General features: G+C 46.9%; 1 protein-coding gene across 1 annotated transcript in view; it reads left to right on the forward strand.

Moving 5' to 3' along the window:
• The window catches only part of gnai2a (guanine nucleotide binding protein (G protein), alpha inhibiting activity polypeptide 2a), a 62,017-nt gene that overhangs the window by 34,090 nt on the left and 2,166 nt on the right, over nt 1–25,761 (forward strand). Inside the window, exons 3-7 of the mRNA XM_061220198.1 lie at nt 10,363–10,405; nt 12,535–12,676; nt 16,883–17,043; nt 22,583–22,711; nt 25,146–25,275. Of these exons, the coding sequence (XP_061076182.1) occupies nt 10,363–10,405; nt 12,535–12,676; nt 16,883–17,043; nt 22,583–22,711; nt 25,146–25,275 (605 nt within the window). The remainder of the gene's footprint in view (nt 1–10,362; nt 10,406–12,534; nt 12,677–16,882; nt 17,044–22,582; nt 22,712–25,145; nt 25,276–25,761) is intronic.

Here is a 25,761-nt window from a genome sequence, read left to right on the forward strand (position 1 = left end):
AAATAAAATATTTAATATACCAGCGGAGGATAAGGCAGGCCTGAAATGGAAAGTATCTGTTTGTTCACGATAACGAGATGGCCGGAGCCGATGGCATCGATTGGCTTTGACAAAAGCAGCAGATCAGAGCCCAGGAATAGGATTTAGTTCAGGATGAATGTTTTAGCCTGCCCTCGGAATGCTGGCTGCTGCCTGGTATTCCGGAGGAAAACTCCTGATAGAGCAGAGCCTTTGTGTTCCCGCTGCCCACTGGACTTCCTCTGTCCTATGTGGGCCTCAATTATTCATTATGCTCGTCTGTACATTTCCTGGGAACTCACAGGGGCGCATATGTGCCACAGTACCTGCTGAAACCCACAATCCGCTGTGACCTTTAGGTACCGGGTACACTCCATGGTGAGGATTACATTCACTGTACAGTGACACGTCCAGAATTTACACTTATGCTCGGATCTTTGTTTTTGAAGTATTTATTCAACACTGATGGCTGTAGCCTTTTGTCATTCCCATACCTGCACCTCCGATTGCTCATCTGTTTGGAACAGCCAATCGAGCTCTCGCACTGTGATGCTCCTCACAGCCTCTGTTGTCAAACTTGTGGAAGGGATTTGACAAGCCTGCTGTAAAGCACGCAATCTCACTGCTGCCACTTTTCATACGGCAGTCAACAGAGTGGGGATGCGAGTTGGCGGAAGACACCGCATTGTCTCAGCATGCGCACGTGCACGGACTGAACACAAACTCTGGGGAATGAACACAAACTCTGGGGAATGAACACAGAATGAACACAAACTCTGCGGAATGAACACAGAATGAACACAAACTCTGCGGAATGAACACAGAATGAACACCCGCACTGCGGAATGAACACGCACAGCATGAACACCCGCACTGCAGGTTTGTACACAGGCCCTCCTGTGCTCTCCTGTGTACTGCTCCTTAGGTATTCCTGTCACACGCACGGTCGAGCGTACTCGCTGTCAGTCATTAAAATGTGCTGCGGGGGGCTCGTGACATGCCTGTTAAAGGAGAGCGCACCGACCTGCTCCTTTTTATTCGGTGACTGAAGATATGGGTCTGTCGTGCGTCATTGAACGCCCATTCACAGAATCCTGCAGTTTTCCCAGCATCGGGTGCCATGTCCTCTCTCTCGCACACGCATGCACACGTACACACACATAACTATGCACTCCCATACAATGTACACACACATACACACCCCTACATAAACACACATTCATTGTGGTATTCCCGTCCCTGGTCATAACTCCAACTAGATGTGCTGCTGGTGTTAGTTAAAATGGTGAGAGCCGGTCACTACTGCCCCGATACTGTGCTGTAGGCTGAACCCACTGATTCATTACATGCAGGAATGTGCGGGCGGAAAGGCTGGTCAGTGTGTGAGATTAGCCAGAGTGAGTGCTGGAGATCTCTCTCTCAGCTCTCCACGACCATTAGCACAGTGCCGCCACGCTGACAATGAGGGGATTAATCCTCTCCTGGGTAAGTGGGAGGAAATTGCTCTGCTCTCTGTTAGAGGAGCCGGTGAAAAGATGGAGTCTCCCTGGTTTCACATGATTAACGGCAGTGATGGGTAACGCACAGCAAAATCACTGTGGCAAAAAGTTTTCTCCCCCTTTCTCTATTCCTTTACCCTCCCTCTCTTCTCTCACTCCTCCTTTCCATTTTTCTCTCCCTTCTCTCTCGCGGCCAGTGTGGCCATGTGGCCAGAATAAGCGATGGCCTATTTTTCTGACGGTGTAAGACTCCGAGAGAGGTGCGGGGCGAATGGGAAGCTGGTTCAGATGCCATTGTTCAAAATGGCAGCCAGTCCTGTGCCAACCCAGTCCACACTGGTGCATTTGTGGTTTGCTCTGTAATCGCCCCTGCTGCCTTTCCCTCTTACAACCGCACTGAGGGTCACCGCTGGATTCACCGCTGCTGCTGTTACGATCAATGATGGAACCTATTAATGCCTACTGAGAGGAGGTACTGAGGGAAAGGGGAAAGGTCTCTCTCTCTTATGCACACTAATAGTGTGTGGCATCACCGCTCTATAAATACGCTCATTAGGAAAGGAAGCGGTTGTGGTCCTGATTGGGGCGTGCGGTGTGTTGTCATAAGGAGGTGTGTGTGCAGAAGGGCTGGCGTTTCCAGTCCGTCCGCTGCAGAGAGAGACTTCATTAACCGCAGCAGATGGAGGCTGGGCTGCTGGAGTGGTTCCGCTGAATGAATTATCTCGTCTGACGGACAATTAACTTCCTGGAACTGACAGACGTGGAGGTGTAGGGCACTTGTGAGGTGTCACTCCACCTGCTCCGGTTCCTTTGCCGGGAACGTTGGGATGGAGCAGGCGGCAGACGGGAGGAGATGGAAACCCCTCTGTTACTGGAATGTCCTGGGGGTGTCGACGAACCATACGGCCCAGTGGTTCCTCATTTCAGGAAACGTCCGTGCTCTTATCCCGACCCGTTCCAAGAGCTGCTTCTCACCATGAGAGGGGTCTGATATCTGATGAGGAGAGGTGTTCATGTAAAACAAGCATGCGTTGCTAGCTTTAGTTCTTCTTGTTTGGCATTAGTGTGGCTTTCTCATATCATTAGTTTGTATTGTTTGCCATTAGTGCTGCTCATGATGAAATTGCTTTAGTGCATTATCAGGGCTTTGAATTGACTGGAGGATATCCGTTCAGGCCGCCAGATTCTTTTAACAATGTAATGATTTTTTTGGTCATGCTTTGCTTCCTAATATTAATCTCTTTCATAAACTGGCTTCGGGTCACAATGGTTTGCTATAGCCATTATTTGTTTTTGCTTCATTGACCTTAGTCGGTTAAGAAAAACATTTATTTTAAACCCAGGAAAAGCATTTTATTATGAACGTGCCCTGTGAAGGGTATGTACTGGGCAGGTGTGCAGCACTTCCAATAAAATATGATCTCAGCGGTTCCATTTCACATATTTCCAGTTTTTTTTTTTTTCTTTTCTCAGGTTAGAAGGTAAAATACCATAGATAATGCCTATCTGGTCTGAGTAAGAAGCATGAAAGTTCAGCACGTCTATGGTCGGCCCTGAGCTGGCCTGGTCACACTCTGTTACTTCTGCACAGTTCTCACACTGTGCACACAGCTATAGATTCATCGACCTGGCAGCTGATGCTTCACTGCTGTCAGACCTGGTCTCTGTTCATTTGTATCAGTCCCACATTATTTTGATTTCCTTCTTCGTGTGTTTGTTCCATCGACCTGTGAATCCCTATGATAAGTTACTCAGTGTTAATAGATTCATTTCTTGCAAAACAATAATAAGGGGTGGGGGGTGCATCCCTGGGCGGTGATGTTTGTTAATTAACCCTGGGTGTTTTTAATAAACGGTGGGAAGTCAGGTTCACACCTGAATCAACAAATGGATTGTTCTTTCATTGAACCCCATAGGGATCAATTATTCCTTCCTCATTAGCTATTAGCTATCTCTACTGTAGCCTGTAGCTACACAGCTGCCTGCTCTCCTGGTTCTCATTTATTTGCCTGTTTATCAGATGTACAGAAGTATTTTATTTTCACTGAGGTCCCAGAGGCAACTAGGATATTTTACAGTAAGTTTACATTTACATTTCAGCCCATTACGCCATTTTCCAATGGGAAAAGCAGCACACTGGCTGTCTGACCATTATCCCTCAGACAGAGTGCCCAGAGAAAGGCTTTTTAGTTTTCTCTTTTTCTGTGTGGGGGGACAGCTCAGGCCAGCCATGTTTTTACTTTGAGAGGCGATACGAGGGCTGGAGTGGCATCACCGTGTGCGTTTGGTTCCGCGTGGCGCTGTGCCATCCACACCCCAGACACCCCTGCCCGCTCCACAGTGAGCCACTTTGATAAAGAAAGCCATTTCCTGGCCCGTCGGTCGGGTCAGATTCGGGGAGAGCCTGCAGCTGGCCTGGCTCACCACCCTGCCCCCTGCAGCCTAACAACCCCCCTGAGAGGCTGGGAGTCTGATAACAATCACTCTATTCTCATCAGGCACAATACAGCAGAGGAAATGACCTTCCTTCCTTCGCCACTGTTCTTTTTGGCAAAGGCTGCTCACTCACTGTGGCACTAAAGTTAAACCCTGCCCCCATAACCACCTCCTGGCTGCCAGTTGCTAGGCACCACGGGTTATGCTGTATTTGTTGTTCTTAGTGTCCCAGGAATATCTTTTTGCAAATAGAACATGGCCCCTACTTGTGTCTTTTTGCCCTTGTGTTTTTTTTGTCCCTGTATGTTCTGGAAAGCAGTAGCTCTGTGGTAACCAGGCGTATGTGGCCTTGGCTGTCCACAGGGATTACACACACGCACTGCTCTGAGAGCTCTCCATGTGCCTCAGAGCCTCACAGAGCCCAGGGAGGTTCAGGCTCCGGGCATCTGCCCAGTCAGCCCCTCCCCATTAAAGCGCAAGAGCCCGGCTGGTCCCAGAGATCCAGACCCGGGCTGGTCTGCTCTATGGTCCCCTGGGTCCATATTACAGTTTCAAAGGTCTATCATTTCCATTTCCCAACAATGGAAAAGTACAGTGTAGAGCAAAAGAACCACACATTAGAGAAAGGATGTGTGAAGTGTGTAGAACTACCAAACAGGGTTACACAAGGGTTGCGCTCAGTAAGTGCTAAAATACCTGTGCAGATGCCATTGCATGTTATTGCCTTGTGTGGTTTGTGCTTACATGTAAATGCATTTGCTTAGCCAAAACTCTGAGAAACTCATGGTTTTTCAGAAACTGGAGGCCTATCATGTTTAGCTCAAGAAGCGGCTCTGCTATGTTTCAAACACGAAGCAGCCCTGCCCTCTTTCCGAAGTGAAACAGTCTTGCCGTGTTTCAGTAATGAAGCCTCAGTCTTGCCCTGGCTCAGTAATGAAGCCTCAGCCCTGCCGTGTTTCAGTAATGAAGCCTCAGTCTTGCCTTGTTTCAGTAATGAAGCCTCAGCCCTGCCGTGTTTCAGTAATGAAGCCTCAGTCTTGCCCTGGCTCAGTAATGAAGCCTCAGCCTTGCCGTGTTTCAGTAATGAAGCCTCAACCTTGCCCTGGCTCAGTAATGAAGTGGTCCCACTGCATTTTAGACACGAATCAGTTAACTGAGCCTTCCTCCCCATGCTGCAGAGTCCTGGCAGTGCTTGGAGATCGTTACCCAGAGTTCCCCTGTGTCATTGCTGTAATTAAAAAAGGAGTGGTGAGGGTGTTTAGAGAAGACGAACAGCCGTCTGTCATTGGTGCGATCTCCGGGGTATTGTTGGCGGAGGGACGTTGAGCTTTAATCTCTGGCTGAATTACCAGCCAGTTTTTCAAATTAATTTAGTTTAATGGTTATCGTGGGCTGTAATGTCTCCATTACGGTGAAAGTGAGTTTAGATAATAGAATTAGTCCTTTTACCTCGCCAAAGCACCCACAGATGATGTCCAATAGGTGATCCTCCTCTGCCAACCGACCCAAAAACGCAGGCCTGCCGTCCTGAAGTGATGGGCCATATCGACGTTAATACAGTTTGTTTTATTGTTATTGCAGTGTTTAATCACAGTGACTTGGATGTCTTTGCCAGGGCTGATCAAAGTTATGGGTCTGCTCCAAGACACCCCTCCTCCTGAATGATTGATTACACACTGTTTTTTTTTAAGTCCAGATTTTGGTGTCTGTTGGCCAGCTGTGCGTTGGCACGGGGCTGAAGGGTTCTGTTTACCGAACTCTGCCAGCAGCTGGCTAATGTCTCCCCACCCTGCACTCTCGGCTTCTCCCAAATAAAAATCATAGACGGAATGTTACACCCTTCCTCTGTGTCTATGCTATGCTAGTGGCAGCGCTACACAGACTGTATTTATTTAGCCTGACTGTTTCTGAATTTAGTGTGGGTCACTGGCAGTGATTTGAAGGCCTATATCAGCTGGGTAAATGGCAGGAACATGCGCTGGTCGGTTCCCCTCTTCCTCTTTTCCATTCCTACATTCCGCGAAGCAGGCAGTGGTGGGACTAGCCTGGTGGAATTCTCCTTGCGGTGAACCTGGCACGGAACATGCCGGAACAGAGCATGTGCGGCTTCTCCTGAGGGGCCGCTGGCGTGAAACATTGAAACCAATCGGGACAAAACGGGAAGTGCGATACGATGATGTGGATCAAGTGAGTAGAGCTATTTTCTGTCAGTCCCTCTGACTGATATCCGCAGCTGTCACTCTGAGATCACATGGCCGATCCCTTTCCTGATACAGGCAATCCCATTAGCCCTTATCTGAGTACTTATTGGAATTTTTGGTGTGTGTGCGTGTGCGTGTGCGTGTGCGTGTGCGTGTGCGTGTGCGTGTGCGTGTGCGTGTGCGTGTGCGTGTGTGTGTGTGTGTGTGTGTGTGCACCCAGAGAGTTGAAAAGCACCACTACAGTAAGGAAGAAAACTAGTCGGTTCAGCTGTCTGTAAAACCATGTGACAAAATCATGTGACTGCCAAAGCAAGTACTTTTAAAGATAAGCTTTAATGTTCTATAATGCCTCGCGAGATACCACTAGCCAGCCACAAAAGCACTAACAGTGAGCTCACAGCTTCTGCTTTTGTGCTCCTGTTCTGTCTCACATGCTGGTCTAGAGCGGGCGCTCTGGGGAACATGCTGGTCTAGAGCGGGCTCTCTGGGGAACATGCTGGTCTAGACCGGGCGCTCTGGGGAACATGCTGGTCTAGAGCGGGCACTCTGGGGAACATGCTGGTCTAGAGCGGGCACTCTGGGGAACATGCTGGTCTAGAGCGAGCACTCTGGGGAACATGCTGGTCTAGAGCGGGCGCTCTGGGGAAAATGCTGGTCTAGAGCGGGCGCTCTGGGGAACATGCTGGTCTAGAGCGGGCACTCTGGGGAACATGCTGGTCTAGAGCGGGCGCTCTGGGGAACATGCTGGTCTAGACCTGGTGAAAATGGCAACACACTGGTGTCCCCTGCGTGGGTCGTGATTGGACGCGGTTCAGGGAGGAAGCTGCAGCTTGCTTTGTCTGCTGGGAGAATGTGGGCAGCTCCAAAGTCCGCTCTGCATGTGAACTCTGGTTTATGACGGTGACATAACAACAGTACAGGTCTGTGAGCAACCCCCGAGTAATTCCTACACACGCATTCCTACACACGCTAGACTGAATAAACATGGCCTAGCACAAATCCCTATCCAATGCAAAAACATCGAAGCTGTGCAACCTTTTCAAACCCACTCACAGTCAGACCCGTGGTCTGTGGAGTATGGACAGGGGTAGACAGGATAGGGATAGGCGTACAAGTATGCTGTCCTAATCTTACCCACAACATGCTGTGATCAGCATGAGCCTTCATCTCTGTATCCTCAACACTCGCTGGATCAGAGTGCAACAGGAGACACTGCCCAATCAGTGCCGTTCATTGCCAACTCTCCCCCTATTGCCCTTAACTGATTGGTTATTGACACAGAGCAGCAATAAACATGCCCTTTGGAGTCTCCTGAATGGAGATCATAAGCGCCGATACGTCTGACGGCCTCAGAGTTTACTGCAGGGGAGGCTGCCAAAGACAATGGAGCTGCATGAGGAGATGATTATTCACACACTCCTGTGCTTGGCCTCCTGCTCCTTCCTGTTTTGAAGTGTGGAGCTCTGCAGGACGGAAGTGCTGTTATTGGAGGCTAAAGCCTCCACACTTTTACTCTGAGAGAAGAAAGCACTGAACACGGCTCAAAGCTTTACGCACTCTTTACAGTCCAGGGCTGCAAGTTTGTTAACAGCAAATGTGTGTGTTTGTGTGTGTGTGTGTGTGTGGGAGCTTAAGTGTGTTGGCCTTAAGTGTGATGGGAGTTGTGTGAGTCACTTATAGTCACAAATAGTGTGAAAATGTCTGGATTGGCACATATTCCTTGTCAGCCAAGGAATGAGACTTGTGTCTATTTTGGATGGTGGAAAATAAGTGTGCTATCTGGTAGCATGCAGGAGCCAGTGACTGTTTCAAAGCGTGGAGAGGTGTTTTATGTACACCTTATTTCATAGTACATTTTGGGTAGGTCTGCTGTGCTGCTATTTATGCCAGAAACCTGTGTGCTTTGCGTCTCTGTCCACCCTGGCCCACCTGTATGAGAGAACATAAATACTGACCTGCTTCTGGAGCAGCGTTTGTCATGGATATGATATGGTATGTCTGAATGGATGGGTCTCTGACATGGAGAGCTAGCTAATGTGTGCCTAGGTGTGTTTCACTTAGCCTGCAAACCGTCAGTGGGCAGGGCGTGATTGGTTTAGACGACGGTGTGATGCCATGGTGAAGCAGGGGCCGATTGGAGATGAGGAGAGGGAGGAAGAACGGCGTGGCTTGCCCTGGCCCAGCTAAACGTGTAGATCAGCACACTGTCCACAGACTGAAAGCAGATGCTGTCAGCCGTGGAGCACGGACACGCACGTACGCACACGCACTGCACTGTTTACTCTCCTCTTCTGAGTATCTCCATGGATGATTCTGGGAAGAAACACACAGAAACGGTCATGACTAGTTGCATGCGAACAGACGCACGCACACACACACACACACACACAAACTCACTCACTAATGGACAGGCGGACGCACACGCCTCATTTCCTGTTTGTGCCTTGAGGCACCCTGATGCTCAGCACCATCAAGAATGAAAATGTGTAATTAAGTCTGTGCCTTCATTTACATTTTTAAACTGAAGAAACCCCACCACACTGCCTTTTCCACACGGACCTTCCTGCTGAGAGACGCTGCCATGGACTCTGCTTACACATCTCTTTATCGTTTTTGCCCTAAACGTCTGACTGAGCTGGAGGGACAGAGTGTGACCCTTAGATCTCCAGTATATTTACACCCCTCTCTGTCTCAGCCCTTCATTCTCTCTGTCCGTTTCAGTCACCCTGCTTCTCTACACCAGCTATAATAGGATCACATCACCCGCCGCACAAAGCAATCCATGGGTTTCTGTGAAAGCTATTCTGTACATGCTCAGTGCACATATTTGCCTGGCATTTGTTGGTTAAAGGTGAAATGTGAGAACGAGGGAGATCTTATCAGAACGGGTTCACTCTGCATGCTGGGACACTCGGGCATAAACCTGATAAAATGCCAAACTTTGCTCATCAGGGAACCGTTTCATGTCTATTCGTGTCCGTGGGAACAGTATTTATTTATTGTCTGTTTGCACTGCAGGACATTTACAGTAGCTGTTCAGGTTAAGTGACTTTCCTTCTCAGCACCACCTGAGAAATGAACCCGCAGCTTCCTGCTCACAAGCCGTTATTAGTAACCTGAACATCATTAGTAACCTGCATCGAGCTCTGTGGTTACTGCAGTGTTAGGGGCTGTTCAAATGTATAAGATTAGCCTTTTTATGTCACCAGAGCTCTGGGGGGGGGGGGCAGAGTGTGTGTGGGCTGGATTTTGTAAACAGGTGGTGTTGGGAGAGTATTGACTCCTGAAACTCCCCCTATAGGTGCACTGGGTGAGGCCTACCCCTTAGCCCCCCAGCACTCCCCGTTTCCACGGCTACGCTCAGGAGGTGCAGTGTCGTGTGAAGCACAGTGTACTGGGGGTAGAATGATGACGGATGAATCCAAGACTGCTCCAGGCTTTTATAAACAAACCCCTGTGTTATTAGGGAAGGGGAAGGTCCCACTTGTAGAGGCAGTGGAACATTTTCATTATAAGCGAGTAATGATAATAAACAACTGTGCCCCAGTGTAACTTATAGAAAAGGCCTCATTGCTTTCACACATAGAGTTCATACGGGGGCATTCTGGGTAATGTTTTTATACGTGCGTGCGTGCACACTCGGACTCTGTATGTAAAGGGTGTTCTCCACTGCCCTCACAGTAAACCGTAGTTTGTTTTATGATGTCATTAAATGTATACTTTATGTTGACAGATTTGTATGTGTGCGTGTGTGCGTGTGTGCGTGTGTGCGTGTGTGCGTGTGTGCGTGTGTGCGTGTGTGCGTGTGTGCGCGTGCGCGCGTGCGCGCCCGTGCGCGTGTGTGCGCGCGTGCGCGTGTGTGCGTGCGTCATTGGAATGAACCTCAACGAAGGTGATTAATTGGACAATGTACTAGGTAGATGGCCTTAACATGGTCCAACCGAACACTTTACCTGAGTTTATTTTGCATGTGGGTTCGGCCGTTGCTTTGCTGGGGTCATTTGAGCTTGATTGATCTGGTCCAGGGTTAGGTGTGTGGGGTGAGAGTGAGGGTGGGTTTGATGTGGGGCTGGTTGAGTTACACCGGGAGCTGCAGCAGGCTGAATGAGACCTGGCTGTGGGGGGATTCCTCTCAGGCCTGCAGGGTGTGAGATTTACTGCTGCCTCTAATTACAGCGCCTTTAACAGCTCTGTTTTCCCTCCTGCAGGTGCGGGTGAGTCGGGGAAGAGCACCATTGTGAAGCAGATGAAGTGAGTAAACTTCTGTCCGCCATTCTTCCCCCGCTAACATGCTCATGACACGGTTTTACACGCATGTTAATTGTAAGGGAAATTGCGCAGCAGATTGTGTGATTGTCAGCATAGTACAGAAAAGCTGTTCAGTTTGAGGGTAATATAACTCGGCATGTAATTACTGTATTTCACTGCTGTGTGTTTTAGGAATGCTATGAATATGCTAAAAGATAATTGTGCTGAGCTACATAGTCTGTCCAAGTGCCTGGTTCTGTGGTCTGTGGAAAAGTCTAACGGGTGTCCATACACTGATGGGTGAAATTCAGCATTCTGTTGTATTGGACAGCATTTTCTGCACCAGGTACCACTGCTCCCTCACCTAGCTCAGTTTAATGTATCTTGCATGGCTGGGCAGGTTGTGTCCTACAAGGAGAGAGGTAATTTGATGCTTTTTGCAAACCACTGCATGGTTTCCCCCTAATGGCCTGCAATAGGCAGTCTGTGAAAGCCGCAGTGGGGAGAGAGCAGTCTAAAGCGCTGTCGCCAGCCAGCTTAGGGCTGGGAACGGCGTAATGCTGCGCTCGCTGTAGCCTGCAGTTTCAGAGTGGCGTGACCGTGCCGTGAGCTTGAGGTGTTTTAATCACTGTGGTTACTGTACTGTCCTGGTAGTCACAAGGCGCTACTGTACACACACACACACACACACACACACACACACACACACACACACGCGCACACACGTGCACAGGTATGCCCAACCAGACACGTACACTCCCTCACACAACTCCCCCATAGCCTGTGGCTTAATTATATGTGCACATTCCTATGGGCCAGCCAGTGTCAGATGCCCTTTCATCAGCAGTTCACTGTTAACAGTTTCACGGGATGGCAAAAACACTTTAACATGTGTGTGTTGGATTAATTCATTGTGTGCAGGTACACAGTAAAAGGCACGCTTTTAATTCACATCAAAACCTTCAGATTAATTGCTTTTAATGAAAGCCACATTTGAATGAACGCCACCGAGACTGCCTTTTCCTCCAAATTGAGCTACTCTTGACTTAATCAAAAGGACAAACGTGAATTAGAAGCCACAACTTTGTTTCTTAAATTGTCCGTTTATGGAGCTACCCACCTCAAAAAGTGATTATAAATGTGTTATTGAGTAGTCATGAAGCAGAATGAATAGACGTCCGTTGACACGTCCCTTAAAATCTCTCCCACTTGCATTCCAGTGAGGTTTGATGGAGAAGCTAGCCTAGCTCTGCACATGAGCACACGGCTCCAGCAGTGATATCATGCTGACTCCTACAACAGACGTTCCTCCATTCATCTCAGATACAGGTCCCTTCTTCAGAAATGTGTCTCTTTCTGACCCAGAATAATAAATATTTATCTGTAGTGGCAGCTAGCGGCCTGGCTCACCAGTTTGCCAAGCTCTGGCTTGTCCAGCTTTCACAACTGAGCCTAAAGCACAATGTGCCCCCACCTGGCAGCTTGGGTTGGATGACATTAAAAAGTAATCACTTGTCCTTCTTAATTGCAGTGGATTTGCCCGACCCCTTTAGGGAATGTTATTTTAATAACTGCAATGATCTCTGGAAAACTATCACCAATTTCAGGCAATTTCGTTGGTAGTTTTCTAAATGGAAAATTTCCTAATTAATACAACATATCCACAGAGGGGGTGATTTAAAATGTCACACCAATATGTTTCATCTTACTTAGTCCCAGACTCATTTTGGGTTTTGTCTGTGAGAATGTAAGGCAGCTATTCAGCCAGTTGTACTTCCTTATTTGACTTTACCATAACCTCCAGTGAACCTGTCCGTTGTGACATGTTTGCTCTTGAAGGATCCCAGAGTCTGACAAAATCATAACTCTCCATTTTAAAAAGCACACTGTTTGCTCAGCGGCTGAGCAACAGTCAAGTGAGGCATATAAATCAAACTGTCCACTCGATTGTGCGTTTGAGTGTCTCTTGGTCACTATCATTGTCTCGTTCCCAACACCGTCTCCTGCTCATTTTGTTACTATAATATTTTTCATTCATAACCATGACAACCAGACTTCAGAGGAGTGGAGTTAGACCAGAGATGCTCCTGTGAATGTTAACCATGTTTTTGTCTGTGTGTGTTTCTTCCCAGAATCATCCATGAAGATGGCTACTCAGAAGAGGAGTGTAAACAGTACAGAGCAGTTGTGTACAGCAACACCATCCAGTCAATCATGGCCATCATCAAGGCCATGGCCAACCTGAAGATCGAGTATGAGGAGACCTCCAGATCGGTAGGCCCTGTCATTACTGAAGGAATTTTGTGCTTCTAAATCCGTTGTTTTGTTGATATTTAACTTTGTCACCCCGGTGACTGAAACTTTTCCACTGCTGGGTGACACTGTGGTTCGTTATGTAACATAATATGGGCCTCCAGACTTCAGTCGGCGCTAGCACACTGAGGAGTCAGCCAGGCCTACAAACAAAGCCCTGGAACGTTCCTCAGTAGAATGTATCATGTGAGAGGTGTATACTGTGTTATTTTTCTGTTATTACACATTAATAGTAGAGAGAGAGAGAGAGTAGAAACTGGCTTAGTCTCTGAGGGAGGGCTGTTGCAGTTAGGTGAGGGCTGGGGTGGGGACGAGGATGTGTGGCATGAAGGACACTGGCCGCGCCCGAGGGGCTTAATTAGCACCTGAGTGGTAGAGATCTCAATGGCTTTGTGTGCTCCTATTACCTGTGGCTCAGGCTTCCTCTCCTGAATAGAAGGTCAGCGCCGTTTGAAGAAAGAGCCTTCGGATAAGGGAAGAGGAGATGGAGGGATGGAGGGAGGGAGGGAGGGATCGTGTAGGAGAGGGAGGGATAGGTTATGGTGTTTTGCCAGTGCTGTTGCTAATGGGACCTGTGCATTGGTGTCTCAAGGGTAGCTGCGAGGTGAATCTCCAGTGGTTCCTAATAGAAACTGCAGGAAGTCCAATAACAATCTCACTTTATCACTCTTGAGTGAACAAGAAAAAAGCACAACCTTACACACCGGACACATGTGCATGCGCACACACTCACACTCACACACACACTCACACTCACACACACACTCACACACACACACACAGACGCACAGACGCACAGGCACACACAGACAGATACACACACCCCGACACGCAATCGCACACGCACATGCCAAGTTTCCCCCTAAAACGAAGCTCTGAGGCCCTTAAGCACGTCAGTCTCTCCAGTCTTTATTACTGAAGGGAGCACTGCATTTAATATGCAGGGGAATGAGAGACCTCTCCTGCCCTTTGCTCTGCTCCTGCTGGAAAGGGAGCCGTCTGTTTCCACAAAGTGCCCTGAAAGTCCTAATTACACACGCCACTGCAGAGGCAGTCATTTTGGCTCAGGCTGTAGAGCCACAGCACACAGATCCTCCATAATGAGACTCATTCAATCTGTTGAACGGGAAACCGTTTCTTCCCCAGGATGCTTATTGGAATCTGTTTATCTAACACAGGGCCATTTCAGTCACAATATTTTTCTGCATATTTCTGTAGCTTTGGCAGCACCAGCAGTGGTCTCATCCAGTAGAACTGCTGGCCAGGAAGAAAATATGCTTCATTCAAGAGTTCTCTGCTTTTTTATTTTCCATTTATGTGCAGTGCTTGGAGTTTTACTACAGGCACACACGCATACCCACACACACACACACACACGCACGCAGTGCTTAACACCACAGCCCTAAAGTCAGCCTGGTGTGAAATTTGCAGATCAGGGCAATCCTCTCAGCTGGCTGTGGCTGTATGTGGGCCTGAGGAGACGCGAGGAGACGCACGTGAACGTCACCCCTGCCATTTCCTGTGCAGATAGAGCAGACTGACAGCGGTTGTGCGATGACTGCTGTGTTTTATCAGGCAGGAGAACCCCTGGTGATGAAACCCTCCGTCCCTGGGGGCACTGTGGCCAGCTGCGAGTCTCCCACACTCCCTCAGGCCGCAGTCAGCCCTCAGCCCTCAGCTCCATACGGCCCTGCCATCAAGATATACGACCTGTCCTGGAGAGGGCTAGAGTTGGAATGCCTCTGCTTGGCTCTGCTCTGCACAGTAGTCTTTTCAATCATATTGCGAGGACACAGCACTAGCCATTTGAATGCTGATGCCATATATGAAGGGGCTGTAAAATCCCCATGTAATTAAGTGGCAGTAACTCAGCCCCAATGGTGTCTCCTCCAGCTGTTGTTGATCTAGTGACCATCTTCCATCTTGGTAACTCCGGTATAGCTGCTCTTGTTGAAGCTGTAGTTTTAACTTGGGCTATGAGACTATCAGGTTACTAATTGATTATCCAGATACAAAGGCTGGCTCATCAATATTTTTGCAAGAGTGTAAAAAAAAAAAAAAAACCTAATCCAAGGGAGTTCACTAATATTATTCCTGTTTCTACCTGAGAGTGTGAACAAGCACAGATGGTGTTATTCACACAGGATGGTAGGTTCAAACGGTGCTTAAGGGGTAAATAAGCGGAGTTTGATTATTTGAGTAGCGTGTCTCGAGCTTACGGAGGCGGCCATCTTGAATCCCTGTGCCCCCTCTCCCCCTGCCCCTGTTGCACTGCCTGGGCCCAGGCCTTCTGCGGGCCCAAAGCTCACGTTTACCCTGAGGAGCCTCCCGCAGCTGTTTTAACAGTCTCACACAGAGCTCCCCTCCCTGCTTCCCTCAGATAAAATTCCTCTGAGCAAAGAATCCTCCTCCCTGCTCCGAGAAGCGGAGTGTAAATATCCGACTGCGCGCCTGTCGGGAAGGTCGACAAAAGCTATTCCAAGAAGGACAATGGAGTGTTGTTAAACGGCGTTACTAATGGATGCATTGAGTGTGGGTCACCGAATCATCTTCAAGGCTCAAATTGTATATTTACTTTTGATATTTATCTGAGATGTATATTTAGCTCTCTATTTCATTCCTTGCTTTCCTGTGTTGGTAACTATTGAGACATTCATTCACTCAGTCAGTCAGTCAGTCATTCATTCACTGGGAATGTGTTGAAGGCAGCTGCTTCAGCCTCTGTTTCCCCACGTGCATCCCACACAGCCACAGGGCTTTCAAATTCAGACAATTTGTCAATTGAAATGCAATCCTAACTGGTCTTCCATGATTCTCTTAAATGCAAATTCACACTAAAATATTTTCTTACTGTGCAAGGGTGTGTCGGGTGATCCAGTAAACGAAATCACCTAAAATAACACTTCCTTATTGGTCCTATACGGTCTGGCTCAGACACCTGGCCTGTGTTCAGTGAGGTGAGGTGAAATGAACGATTAGCCGGTGTCATGGAGGTACCAGTGAGAGCATCTGCGAGCTCAGACCTGTTTGAGTGTGAAATCTCTGAGCAGCGGGAGGGTGAGGGGTGTCAGTCAGGGTGAAGAAAGTGTGTGTGTGTGTGTGTGTGTGTGTGTGTGTGTCCGTCCGTCCGTCCGTCCATCCGTCCGTCCGTCCGTCCGTCCCAGTGGGTGTGTATGAGGTGAAGTGAGGCATGTGTGTGTCAGGTGGAAAGGTGTGTATGAGGTGAAGAGAGGCATGGGTGTGAGGTGGAGAGGTGTGTGTGTGTGTGTGTTTGTGTGTGAGTTGTGGAGGCGTGTGTGTGTGTGTGTGTGTGTGTGTGTGTGTGTGCGAGAGGTGAAGAGAGGCGTGTGTGTGAGGTGCAGAGGTGTGTGTGTGTGTGTGTGTGAGAGAGTTGGGGAGGCGTGTGTGTGTGAGTGCGAGTGCGACCGCGTGCACGTGTGTGTGGTGAAGAGAGGCGTGTGCTTGTGTAAGGTGGAGAGGCGTGCGTGCGTGTATGTGTGTGAGGTGAAGAGGCGTGTGTGTGTGTGCGCGCGTGCGTGCGTGTGTGTGAGGTGAGAGGCGTGTGTATGTGTGAGGTGAAGAGAGGCATGTGTGTGTGTGTGTGTGTGTGTGTGTGTGGTGTGATGAAGAGGGAGGCTGCTGCTTCAAGGGAACCCGGGCCTTTCTGTCAATCACCCTCAGGACCCTTACAGTTCCCGAACGCTGGAACTGTCTGAGTCACGCCATTTCTTCCTCCTCTAACCACCTACCCAACCTCTTCACTTTGCGCACAGTTTATTGGTGCTCTGTGGTGAAGTCCGCGACAGAGTGTTCTTCTAATAGGGCCATTCAAACTACGGGTGTTCTCCCAATTAAAAATGTTCTGTTTCAATTGGCTTTATAGGCATCAGAACAGCTTGTAGCCATTGCCAAAGCATAGGCAAGTACAGTTCTTCAAATGCATTCACATGTTTATAATATTCTTCCTCAACCTGTTCTGCTGTGTGTGGGGAGAGGACAGACCACGGAATATTCCAGAATGATACAGCAGTCTTTCCATCTGATGGTAATGTGCTGGCTGGCATTGCTATCGGCGGCGCTGCGCCTCGCTGCTGCCCATCACGCTGTGTGTGTGTTCCGGTTCTTTCCGTGCCTGTTGTGCAGTGATGTAATGTTTGCCTCCTGCAGGACGATGCCCGGCAGCTCTTCGCCCTGTCTTCAGGTGCCGAGGAGCAGGGCGCGCTGCCCGACGACCTGGCCAAGGTTATCCACCGGCTGTGGGCCGACAACGGGGTCCAAGGCTGCTTCACACGCGCCCGAGAGTACCAGCTCAACGACTCCGCGGCTTAGTGAGTAACCTTCAACACTAGTGTCTGTTAATAAACACTACACTTAGTGTTATCAGCACTGCACTAGTGTCTGTTAAGAAGCACTGCACTTAGTGTTATCAGCACTGCACTAGTGTCTGTTAATAAACACTGCACTTAGTGTTATCTGTACTGCACTAGTGTTCTTGAATATCCCCTACACTTAGTGTTATCAGCACTGCAATAGTGTCCTTATACTCGACAATTAGTATTATCTCAACTACACTAGTGTCTGTTAATAAACACTACACTTAGTGTTATCAGTACTGCACTAGTGTCTGTTAATAAACACTACACTTAGTGTTATCAGTACTGCACTAGTGTCTGTTAATAAACACTGCACTTAGTGTTATCAGTACTGTACTATTGTTCTTTAATATCCCCTACACTTAGTGTTATCAGCACTGCAATAGTGTCCTTATACTCGACAATTAGTATTATCTCAACTACACTAGTGTCTGTTAATAAACACTACACTTAGTGTTATCAGTACTGCACTAGTGTCTGTTAATAAACACTACACTTAGTGTTATCAGTACTGCACTATTGTCTGTTAATAAACACTGCACTTAGTGTTATCAGTACTGTACTATTGTTCTTTAATATCCCCTACACTTAGTGTTATCAGCACTGCAATAGTGTCCTTATACTCGACAATTAGTATTATCTCAACTACACTAGTGTCTGTTAATATGCACTACACTTTGTGTTATCAGTACTGCAATAACGTCTGTTAATATACACTGCACTTAGTGTGATCAGCATTGCAATAGTGTCCTTATACTCGACAATTAGTATTATCTCAACTACACTAGTGTCTGTTAATATGCACTACACTTTGTGTTATCAGTACTGCAATAGTGTCCTTATACTCGACAATTAGTATTATCTCAACTACACTAGTGTCTGTTAATATGCACTACACTTAGTGTTATCAGTACTGCACTAGTGTCTGTTAATAAACACTACACTTAGTGTTATCAGTACTGCACTAGTGTCTGTTAATAAACACTGCACTTAGTGTTATCAGTACTGTACTATTGTTCTTTAATATCCCCTACACTTAGTGTTATCAGCACTGCAATAGTGTCCTTATACTCGACAATTAGTATTATCTCAACTACACTAGTGTCTGTTAATATGCACTACACTTTGTGTTATCAGTACTGCAATAGTGTCCTTATACTCGACAATTAGTATTATCTCAACTTCACTAGTGTCTGTTAATATGCACTACACTTTGTGTTATCAGTACTGCAATAGCGTCTGTTAATATACACTGCACTTAGTGTTATCAGTACTGCATTAAGTGTCCTTATACACTGCACTTAATATATGCTATGCTTAGTGTGATCATTATTGCATCAGTGTCTTTTCATTTACACTATACTTAGTTTGTTCAGTGCCTTTGATGTGCAATAACATATCATGACCAGTATAGTTTGATGGCCTTTTAATGTGCACTATGGATAGTGTGATCAGTACTGCATTTGAAATGATCAGTAAGTGGCACTTCACATGACTACTACACATTATGTGAAGAATTCTGTGAACATTGCAGTATAGATTCCCTTCAGTATGTGCAGTAGATGCCATGAGAAGTGTAGTATTGGTGTCTATGCACTACACTGGAGAGATGGAGTATTGGGAGACCTTTTCCCTCCCATAACTGTGCTGAGGATCGCACTGCTCAGCCACACTGTAACTGAGTAGGGAGAAGTGTGGAAGGACAGGGAGGGCAGGTTCAGTCATGCTGAACTAGAGCAGCGTGATAATGGCTGCAGTTTGAGTGACAGATCCCACACGGCTCAATGAGAGGGCGCATGCCAGGGCAGAACATAATTAACGCATGTAACTTTCTCTTAATAAATACTGCTTCAGCGACTTGTGATGTTTAACGGGTTGTTTGGACAATGGCAGTTGCTTTCTTAAAGTGCATTAAAATGAAAGCCACTAGCCTGTATAACTATGCCTGTATCCCCTGTGTATGTACCATTTTCCCGTTTGTGTTGATTGTTTACATACAGGCCCAGGTATGTCGCATTCATAGTTAGACTCAGCGTGTCTGGCTGTTTTTGGGTGGTACTCTGTAGGGTTGCAGGCTGAAAGTCACCACTTTAAGATTGCAACACCCTTTTATTGGTTACATGCCACTTCACATTGCTGAATCATGTGGGGCAGGTTTGTGTTGAAGCTGAAGGAATCTTGCCCTGCAAGGATAGACATTACCCAGTGGGAGCACAGAAATCTCACTGTGCATGGGTGAGGAAGCAGTGTGCAGACACGGCAGGTGTGAAAGACATCACTGACTATGAGTACATTAGAATAGAACTGCGTGTGCTTTTATACCCCTCCAGAGCCTCCATTTGCTGTGGACTACACAGTGATGGAGTGGACTAGACATTCTGTTGAGCTAGCCTCTCACCATTTAGAGCTGTATACATATACACACACATATATACACACACACACACACACACACACATATATATATATACACACACACACACACACACACACACACACACACACACACTGCCAGTTTCAAACAGGCAGAATCATGCTGAGGTCCTGCTCCATCTGTCGCTCAGCATCTCTTGAGCTGCTCAATAGGAAAATGCTGCAGAGGTCAGCCATAATGACGTTTTAGCTGCCAAATGTGAAAGGTGTGTTTGAACACAAAACGGCACAGTTGGCCAAGACAAAAGCTTTACCTCTGATCTGAATTTGACATTTTAATGAAGTTGCCGCTGTTTTGTGCTGAACCCCACTCTGGTGCGGAGCTGAGCGAATCAGGCTAGCACTGTAGCCTGAATCGTGTCACTGTGGCCTGAATCATGTCACTTCAAAGGCAATTGCTTCTCAAATGGAGCTGGCTCAGGGTGGCTTTCACAACACTTCTGCATACCAATTTATAACGTGAGGGCTTCATACCAAGAAAATGGATCCAATTAATTTGATATATGAAAATAAGGTTATTGTGCAAAAACAGACCCTGCATTATAGAATTAAAAATTGGATTTAAATTGTAATGCCACCACCGCTACCACGGAAAGATTAAAATCAAGTGAAATCCTTGTTGGACTGTAGATGGTATTAAATTCAGTTTTATGGCTAAGGTAAGGCACTAGACTTATCAGTTTCTGGTTTGAATCCCAGTTGGACCTTGCTGTTGTACCCTGTGTTAAACTGAATCTCTTCAGTTAAATATGCAGCTTAACAGTAAACTGTAACAGTGAAATGTGCCACCTCTGAAAATGGTCATATTGTGATTTTTTTTTTTTAAGTTACTGTAAAGTGATCATAATTCAGAAATGCTATGGTTCCAGCAGGTTTGTGCGTGTTAGTCTGTTGCTAGGCTCTGGAGTAGCCCATCTGTGTGCACGGCAGGGTTTTATGATGTCTGGCTTCCCCAAGGACATGACCCACTCAAATGTGGAGGACAAGAGCAGGTAGCGGCCATTTCAGGGGCATCGTAACTCTTCATACGTTCTTGTGGTTTTCAAGAGTTCTTCGTAACTGAAGCCATTCGCATTCCACAGTCGACCACGGAGGAGAAATCTTTCTTGCTCTTGTTTGCAGACCCAAAAGAATAGCAAAGTGCCTCCTTTCAGCATTGTGTATTTTCCTACAGCCTATCTGGTGTTTGAAAATAACACATCCTGTGTATTAAAAATGTTCTTGCACAAGAACAGCAACATGAATTGAAAAAAAAGAAAAAGTGTGGTGGCTTTGTGCCTGTGTGCTGCAGGACTGGTTGGGGCAGTGTGGGAACTTGGCCTGCAGCTCTGTGGTTGTACTATAGGTTCAGTTCCCAGGTAGATCACTGCTGTTGGACTCCTTAACTCCAGTACTTCAGTAAATATTCTGCCGTGAACAGATGGTATTATATTTTTTACACTTTTTGTATACGTTGTCATTTTCCCTGCATAAGAAAGTCAGCTAAATGCCTAAATATTAAAATGTTTTCTCCCACATTATCCTACCTGTAAGTGGTATGGAGGAGCCTTCAAATGTGTGCTATATATTCTTAAATTTAGGTGTGCCTTTGAGTACTAATATAATTAAAAGACAAAATACTTTTCAAACACTGTCTATTTTAATTTAGGCAAAAAGGGCTTTTGGCAAAAGCGAACATTTTATGTGTCGTTTCATGTTTAATAAAAGCCTGCTCTGCTTCCGGGCAGAACAATATTTCAGAATGGATTAGGGAGCGGTCTGTTAATATTGCATTACCCCAGTGAAAGCCTTCCCTTCTCCTGGGCTTTATTAGTAGTGCCATATTTAATCAGATCTTAATGCGGCACTAAGCATTCCCATGAAATCTCGAGCAAGGGCATGCGTGCTCCGATTGGTCGCTGTGGTGAAGGTGGTCCATAGTCTGTCAGTTCTTTGAATATTCACTCTGGTGTATCTTGTATGAACATCTCAATTTCTGGAAGTTTGCATGATAGAGATGTGATGTATATACTTCATTAGGCTGCTGCAGAGATCCAAATCCACCAGTATATTGGACATATGCATCGGCATGATTTGACAGTTACATGATCTCCCAGTGGTCCATTAATAGTGATGTCATAATTATGTGACACTAGAGTGTGTTTTTATTGGATGACAGTGACTCCTCCATCCAGAACACTGCCCACATCACAGTGAAGCACTGCTACCAGCAAGAAGCAGTGGGTCTGTAATAATATGGTAAATGTAATATTCTCAGAAACCTAGAAGAGGCTCATAAAGAAATGTTTCAGTTAAGGATTCACCCTGCAAAGGGTGAACACATGAGCACTATCCACTGCCACCGGCAGCCGTGCCCCCCATTTCCCATACTTCTAAAATCTACATCAAATCATATGAGGTTATAGCTGATGAAAGGCTATGGATAATCGTTTTTGGGAAAGCTCTAAGGATCCTCCCTCCTTCCTGTTGGTTAGGCTGCCCAGGATTGTTCTAGGAGCGGAAATTGTTCTTCATTGTAATCACGATGCCACGTTTTTAATGAAATGCAAAGAAGCCGTTGCCCACAGTTCAATCCCCATTAATGACCAGCCAACAAAAACTCAGCTTTTAACAGAAAGGCATGAACAGGGGCTCCAGTTATGATTTGCAGTTGGATTTGGCTCCATGCCATCCCTCCATCTCCAGCTAATAAAATTGGTCCTCTCTTTAGACGGGAGCGATTGCATGGCCTGATCTAATTTTACAGTCGTTACGCGAATGCAAAGATTGGTATTTGCCAAGTTGTTTTGTATCTTATCTTTTATTGAGTGATGACGTTCGTTCTCCATTGTGCCTCGTCTTTCTATGAATTTATTTACTTCTGGGAATAGGGAGGAAAATCACTAGTGTAAATACTGCTGTTATCAGCGAGGAGAGAGGGACTATCTGTGGTCATGGGTGGGGGGGGGGGTTAACACACACCCACTCAGACACACACACACACACACACACACACACACACGTACGCACGCTCTCTCCGGTGTTGTGTTTGATCTCTGTGTGTGTGTCTCTTCTCCCTCAGTTATCTGAATGACCTGGACAGGATATCTAAGCCAGATTACATCCCCACCCAGCAGGATGTGCTGCGCACCCGGGTCAAGACCACTGGTATTGTGGAGACACACTTCACCTTCAAGGCCCTGCATTTCAAGTGAGTGGTGTCTGTGTCTGTGTCTGTGTCTGTGTCTGTGTCTGTGTCTGTGTCTGTGTCTGTGTCTGTGTCTGTGTCTGTGTCTGTGTCTGTGTCTGTGTCTGTGTCTGTGTGCATCTGTACTTGGCGCTGCATAAACATCAGGTCTGGCCCACCACTCCCAGGCTAGCATCTTTAGTCTTTGAAGTGAAAAGCTTCTTATTCCCACTGAAGAATTTTCTCAGTCTTGCGAGGTGTGGTGTTCCTCAAACAGATGGATCTCAGACTAAATACATCTTTAAATATGCTACATTTTCTGTTCTTTTTTTTCTTCAACCAGCAAACTAGCCATGTAAACATGGTTCAAAGTTCATGACTGACACCAATGGACAAGGCACAGCCTGTCCTTCGCCTCTGAATAACCCTGTCAATGACTCCATCCTGACAACGTCACCCAGAGGAGCACACATCTTGTGCCAAGCTGTGAGGGTCGAAGGTCATGAGGGGGTCAGAGGTCACTGCCAGAAAGCAGTGCGAAGAGAGAGATGAGCTTGGCATTAAAATTTCCAGTCATCCAGCTGTGCTCCTTTTTCAGTTATATTTTCAGATGTATTTGTTTGAAAGAATCAGCTGCTCAATTTGTGATTATTAGTGAGAGGAGGTTCCTGGGTCAAACTCATCCCTTGAAGCAAGGTCTTCAGATATGTAGATCAAACAGTGCAGTCTCAGCTGGGCAGAGGCATCCAGCTCTCTGGGTAATTAATTTTTCAAAGTGGTGGAAGCATAAAAAATGATTGCCTGTAAAAACAACCACCGGGAGAGAAAAAAAAACCATGATTTAAATGGAAATAAATATTACTGGCTTTGCCTTTTGTTGCCTTTTGTCAGAAGTGCTGCGGGGAAACTTCATTGTACTACTGTCATTTTTTGATTACTTTGAAGATGTACGAGGGTGCAGTTTGGCTCTAACAGTGATTTGATATACATTTACATATACAAATACATTTGCATGGAACCCACCCCTGCCATTTTGATAGCGTTTTCAGTGGGTGAGGATTTCCATGGTTTCTTTTCCTCAGAATGTTTAAAATGCACTCCCATACTCCTGGTGGATTTAAAGCAGCCGTGTCCTGCTGTGGACATCTGGTCATAGCCGTATGATAACATGCCCGGTCTAAGCTATAGGGTCCCATCTTGTAGTCAAGCCTCCCAGGATTACTCTGCGTCTGTGTGAGTAATGGGAGAGCTGCATTGTAGCACGTCGTTCTCATCTTCCAAGACAAATGCATGTTGAAAGCCACTGCTGGGCTATAATGAGTGCTGAAATACTGCTTGATAGTGTAAGGTACCTTACAATACTTATTAGTGTACTTATAAGTACTGTAAGCGGAGTGCTCTGTAGAGGGCAGTTTTTGGTCTACCTGAGTGTTACGGTTGTTGTGCTTGTAGTGCACTTAGGGCTGGTGACTGTGTATCGTGTGAGATAGCTGGCGGGTATCTGGACTGGCATGGCATGACTGCTGCTCTGCTGGGATCTACAGAAAGTAGGGCTTGAGCTGCCGTTCTGTACAGCCAGAAACGAGCACCAGGTGTGGTACATCTGTCCAATCAGATGATACGGTCAGTCTCTGGTCAGTTCCCTTCTGCTTAGCCACTCCATACAAACCCCTGGGGTAGCGGCGTAGACCAGGGCAGTCTGCTGCCTCCCCTGCACACAGGCCTTAATGAGTTATGCCTTCTGCCACAGACCTTAAACTGCCTTCCTGCTTCCTCCCCCGCCTCCCTGTGAGCTGTAACCATGGCAATGTGATCATGTGACAATGTGTCAGAGTTTCCCACGGCTGTCCACCTGTGACGGTCATGTGATACAGGAGCAGGGCGTAAACATGGCCTCTCCGCTGCGGGCACTGTGGTGACTGTGTGAACCTCTCTTTCCTCAGCGCCATTTCTCCCGGTCGCTCTAAACCACATAACCTCAGAGGGGCCTCAGAGAGTCTCAGGGCTTAATTCATCGAATGGCGTCACAGGGCAGCCCTGTCTTTTATCCCCGCGAGGATCTGTGAAGCATTGTCTACTTTCTGCGCTTTAGCTTTAATCTCGGGGTGCACATCAAACGGTTTCTGCACGAGAGAGCCTGCAGAAGACTGATTAGATTTGTGACTTGTCCCCTCTCACTTTGCCTTATTCTCTCTCCCCGTTAAAGAAACTGTTACCCAAATGACTCCTGTTTCTCTTCAGTGTTCCTCTGCACTCTGTCTTCTGCATTTTAGTGCGTCCTGCCTTCAGTCGTTTTGTTAGGGTCGAGTCCCTCATAAACTCCGCCACTGCTTCAGTTCTCTCTGCACGGGCGAGCCCAGAATAACACTGTCACTCTGATAATGCCAGTGACTGTAGCCCTTCTCTCCCTCTGCTCCTCTCTCCTCTTCTTTCCGGTCCTTTCCTCCCCCGTCCTCAGGATGTTTGACGTGGGCGGCCAGCGCTCGGAGAGGAAGAAGTGGATCCACTGCTTTGAGGGCGTGACCGCCATCATCTTCTGCGTTGCCCTGAGTGCCTATGACCTGGTCCTGGCAGAGGACGAAGAGATGGTAAGAGACGGATGACACTCTTTCACCTGCTCTCCTTCCGTTTTATTTAAATATGGAACCTCTCCGTTCACCCTGGCTTTGAGCTGACTGCATTGGCTCTTTCTGTACTAATGGGAAATGTGCATCATTTGTTTCATGTGTCCGCTGTGCACAAGTGCAATGCCTTCCAGTACGTGAGAATGACTCACTCATATTAGTCTTGATTTGCTATCTTTCACCCAGTGGTTATTAAAAATGTGGCAATATTGCCACAACAGACGGGCTTAAGGAGCCCTGTGACTTACCAGGACTTTAAATATATTAAGCCATTCCATTTCTCTGTTCTCTTCTTTGTCGTTTTGGGGTGTGCGGCATTTTAAAATCTCTTATTTCATTCATAATTCCATTATGAAACTTTTCAAATTGATATCTAATTACAAATTCACAGACAGAAAACCATAACCATCCCCTCTCTCTCTCTCTCTCTCTCTCTCTCTCTCTCTCTCT

Source organism: Conger conger, chromosome 14 (assembly GCF_963514075.1).
Source record: "Conger conger chromosome 14, fConCon1.1, whole genome shotgun sequence".
In the NCBI taxonomy this organism is placed as follows: Eukaryota; Metazoa; Chordata; class Actinopteri; order Anguilliformes; family Congridae; genus Conger; species Conger conger.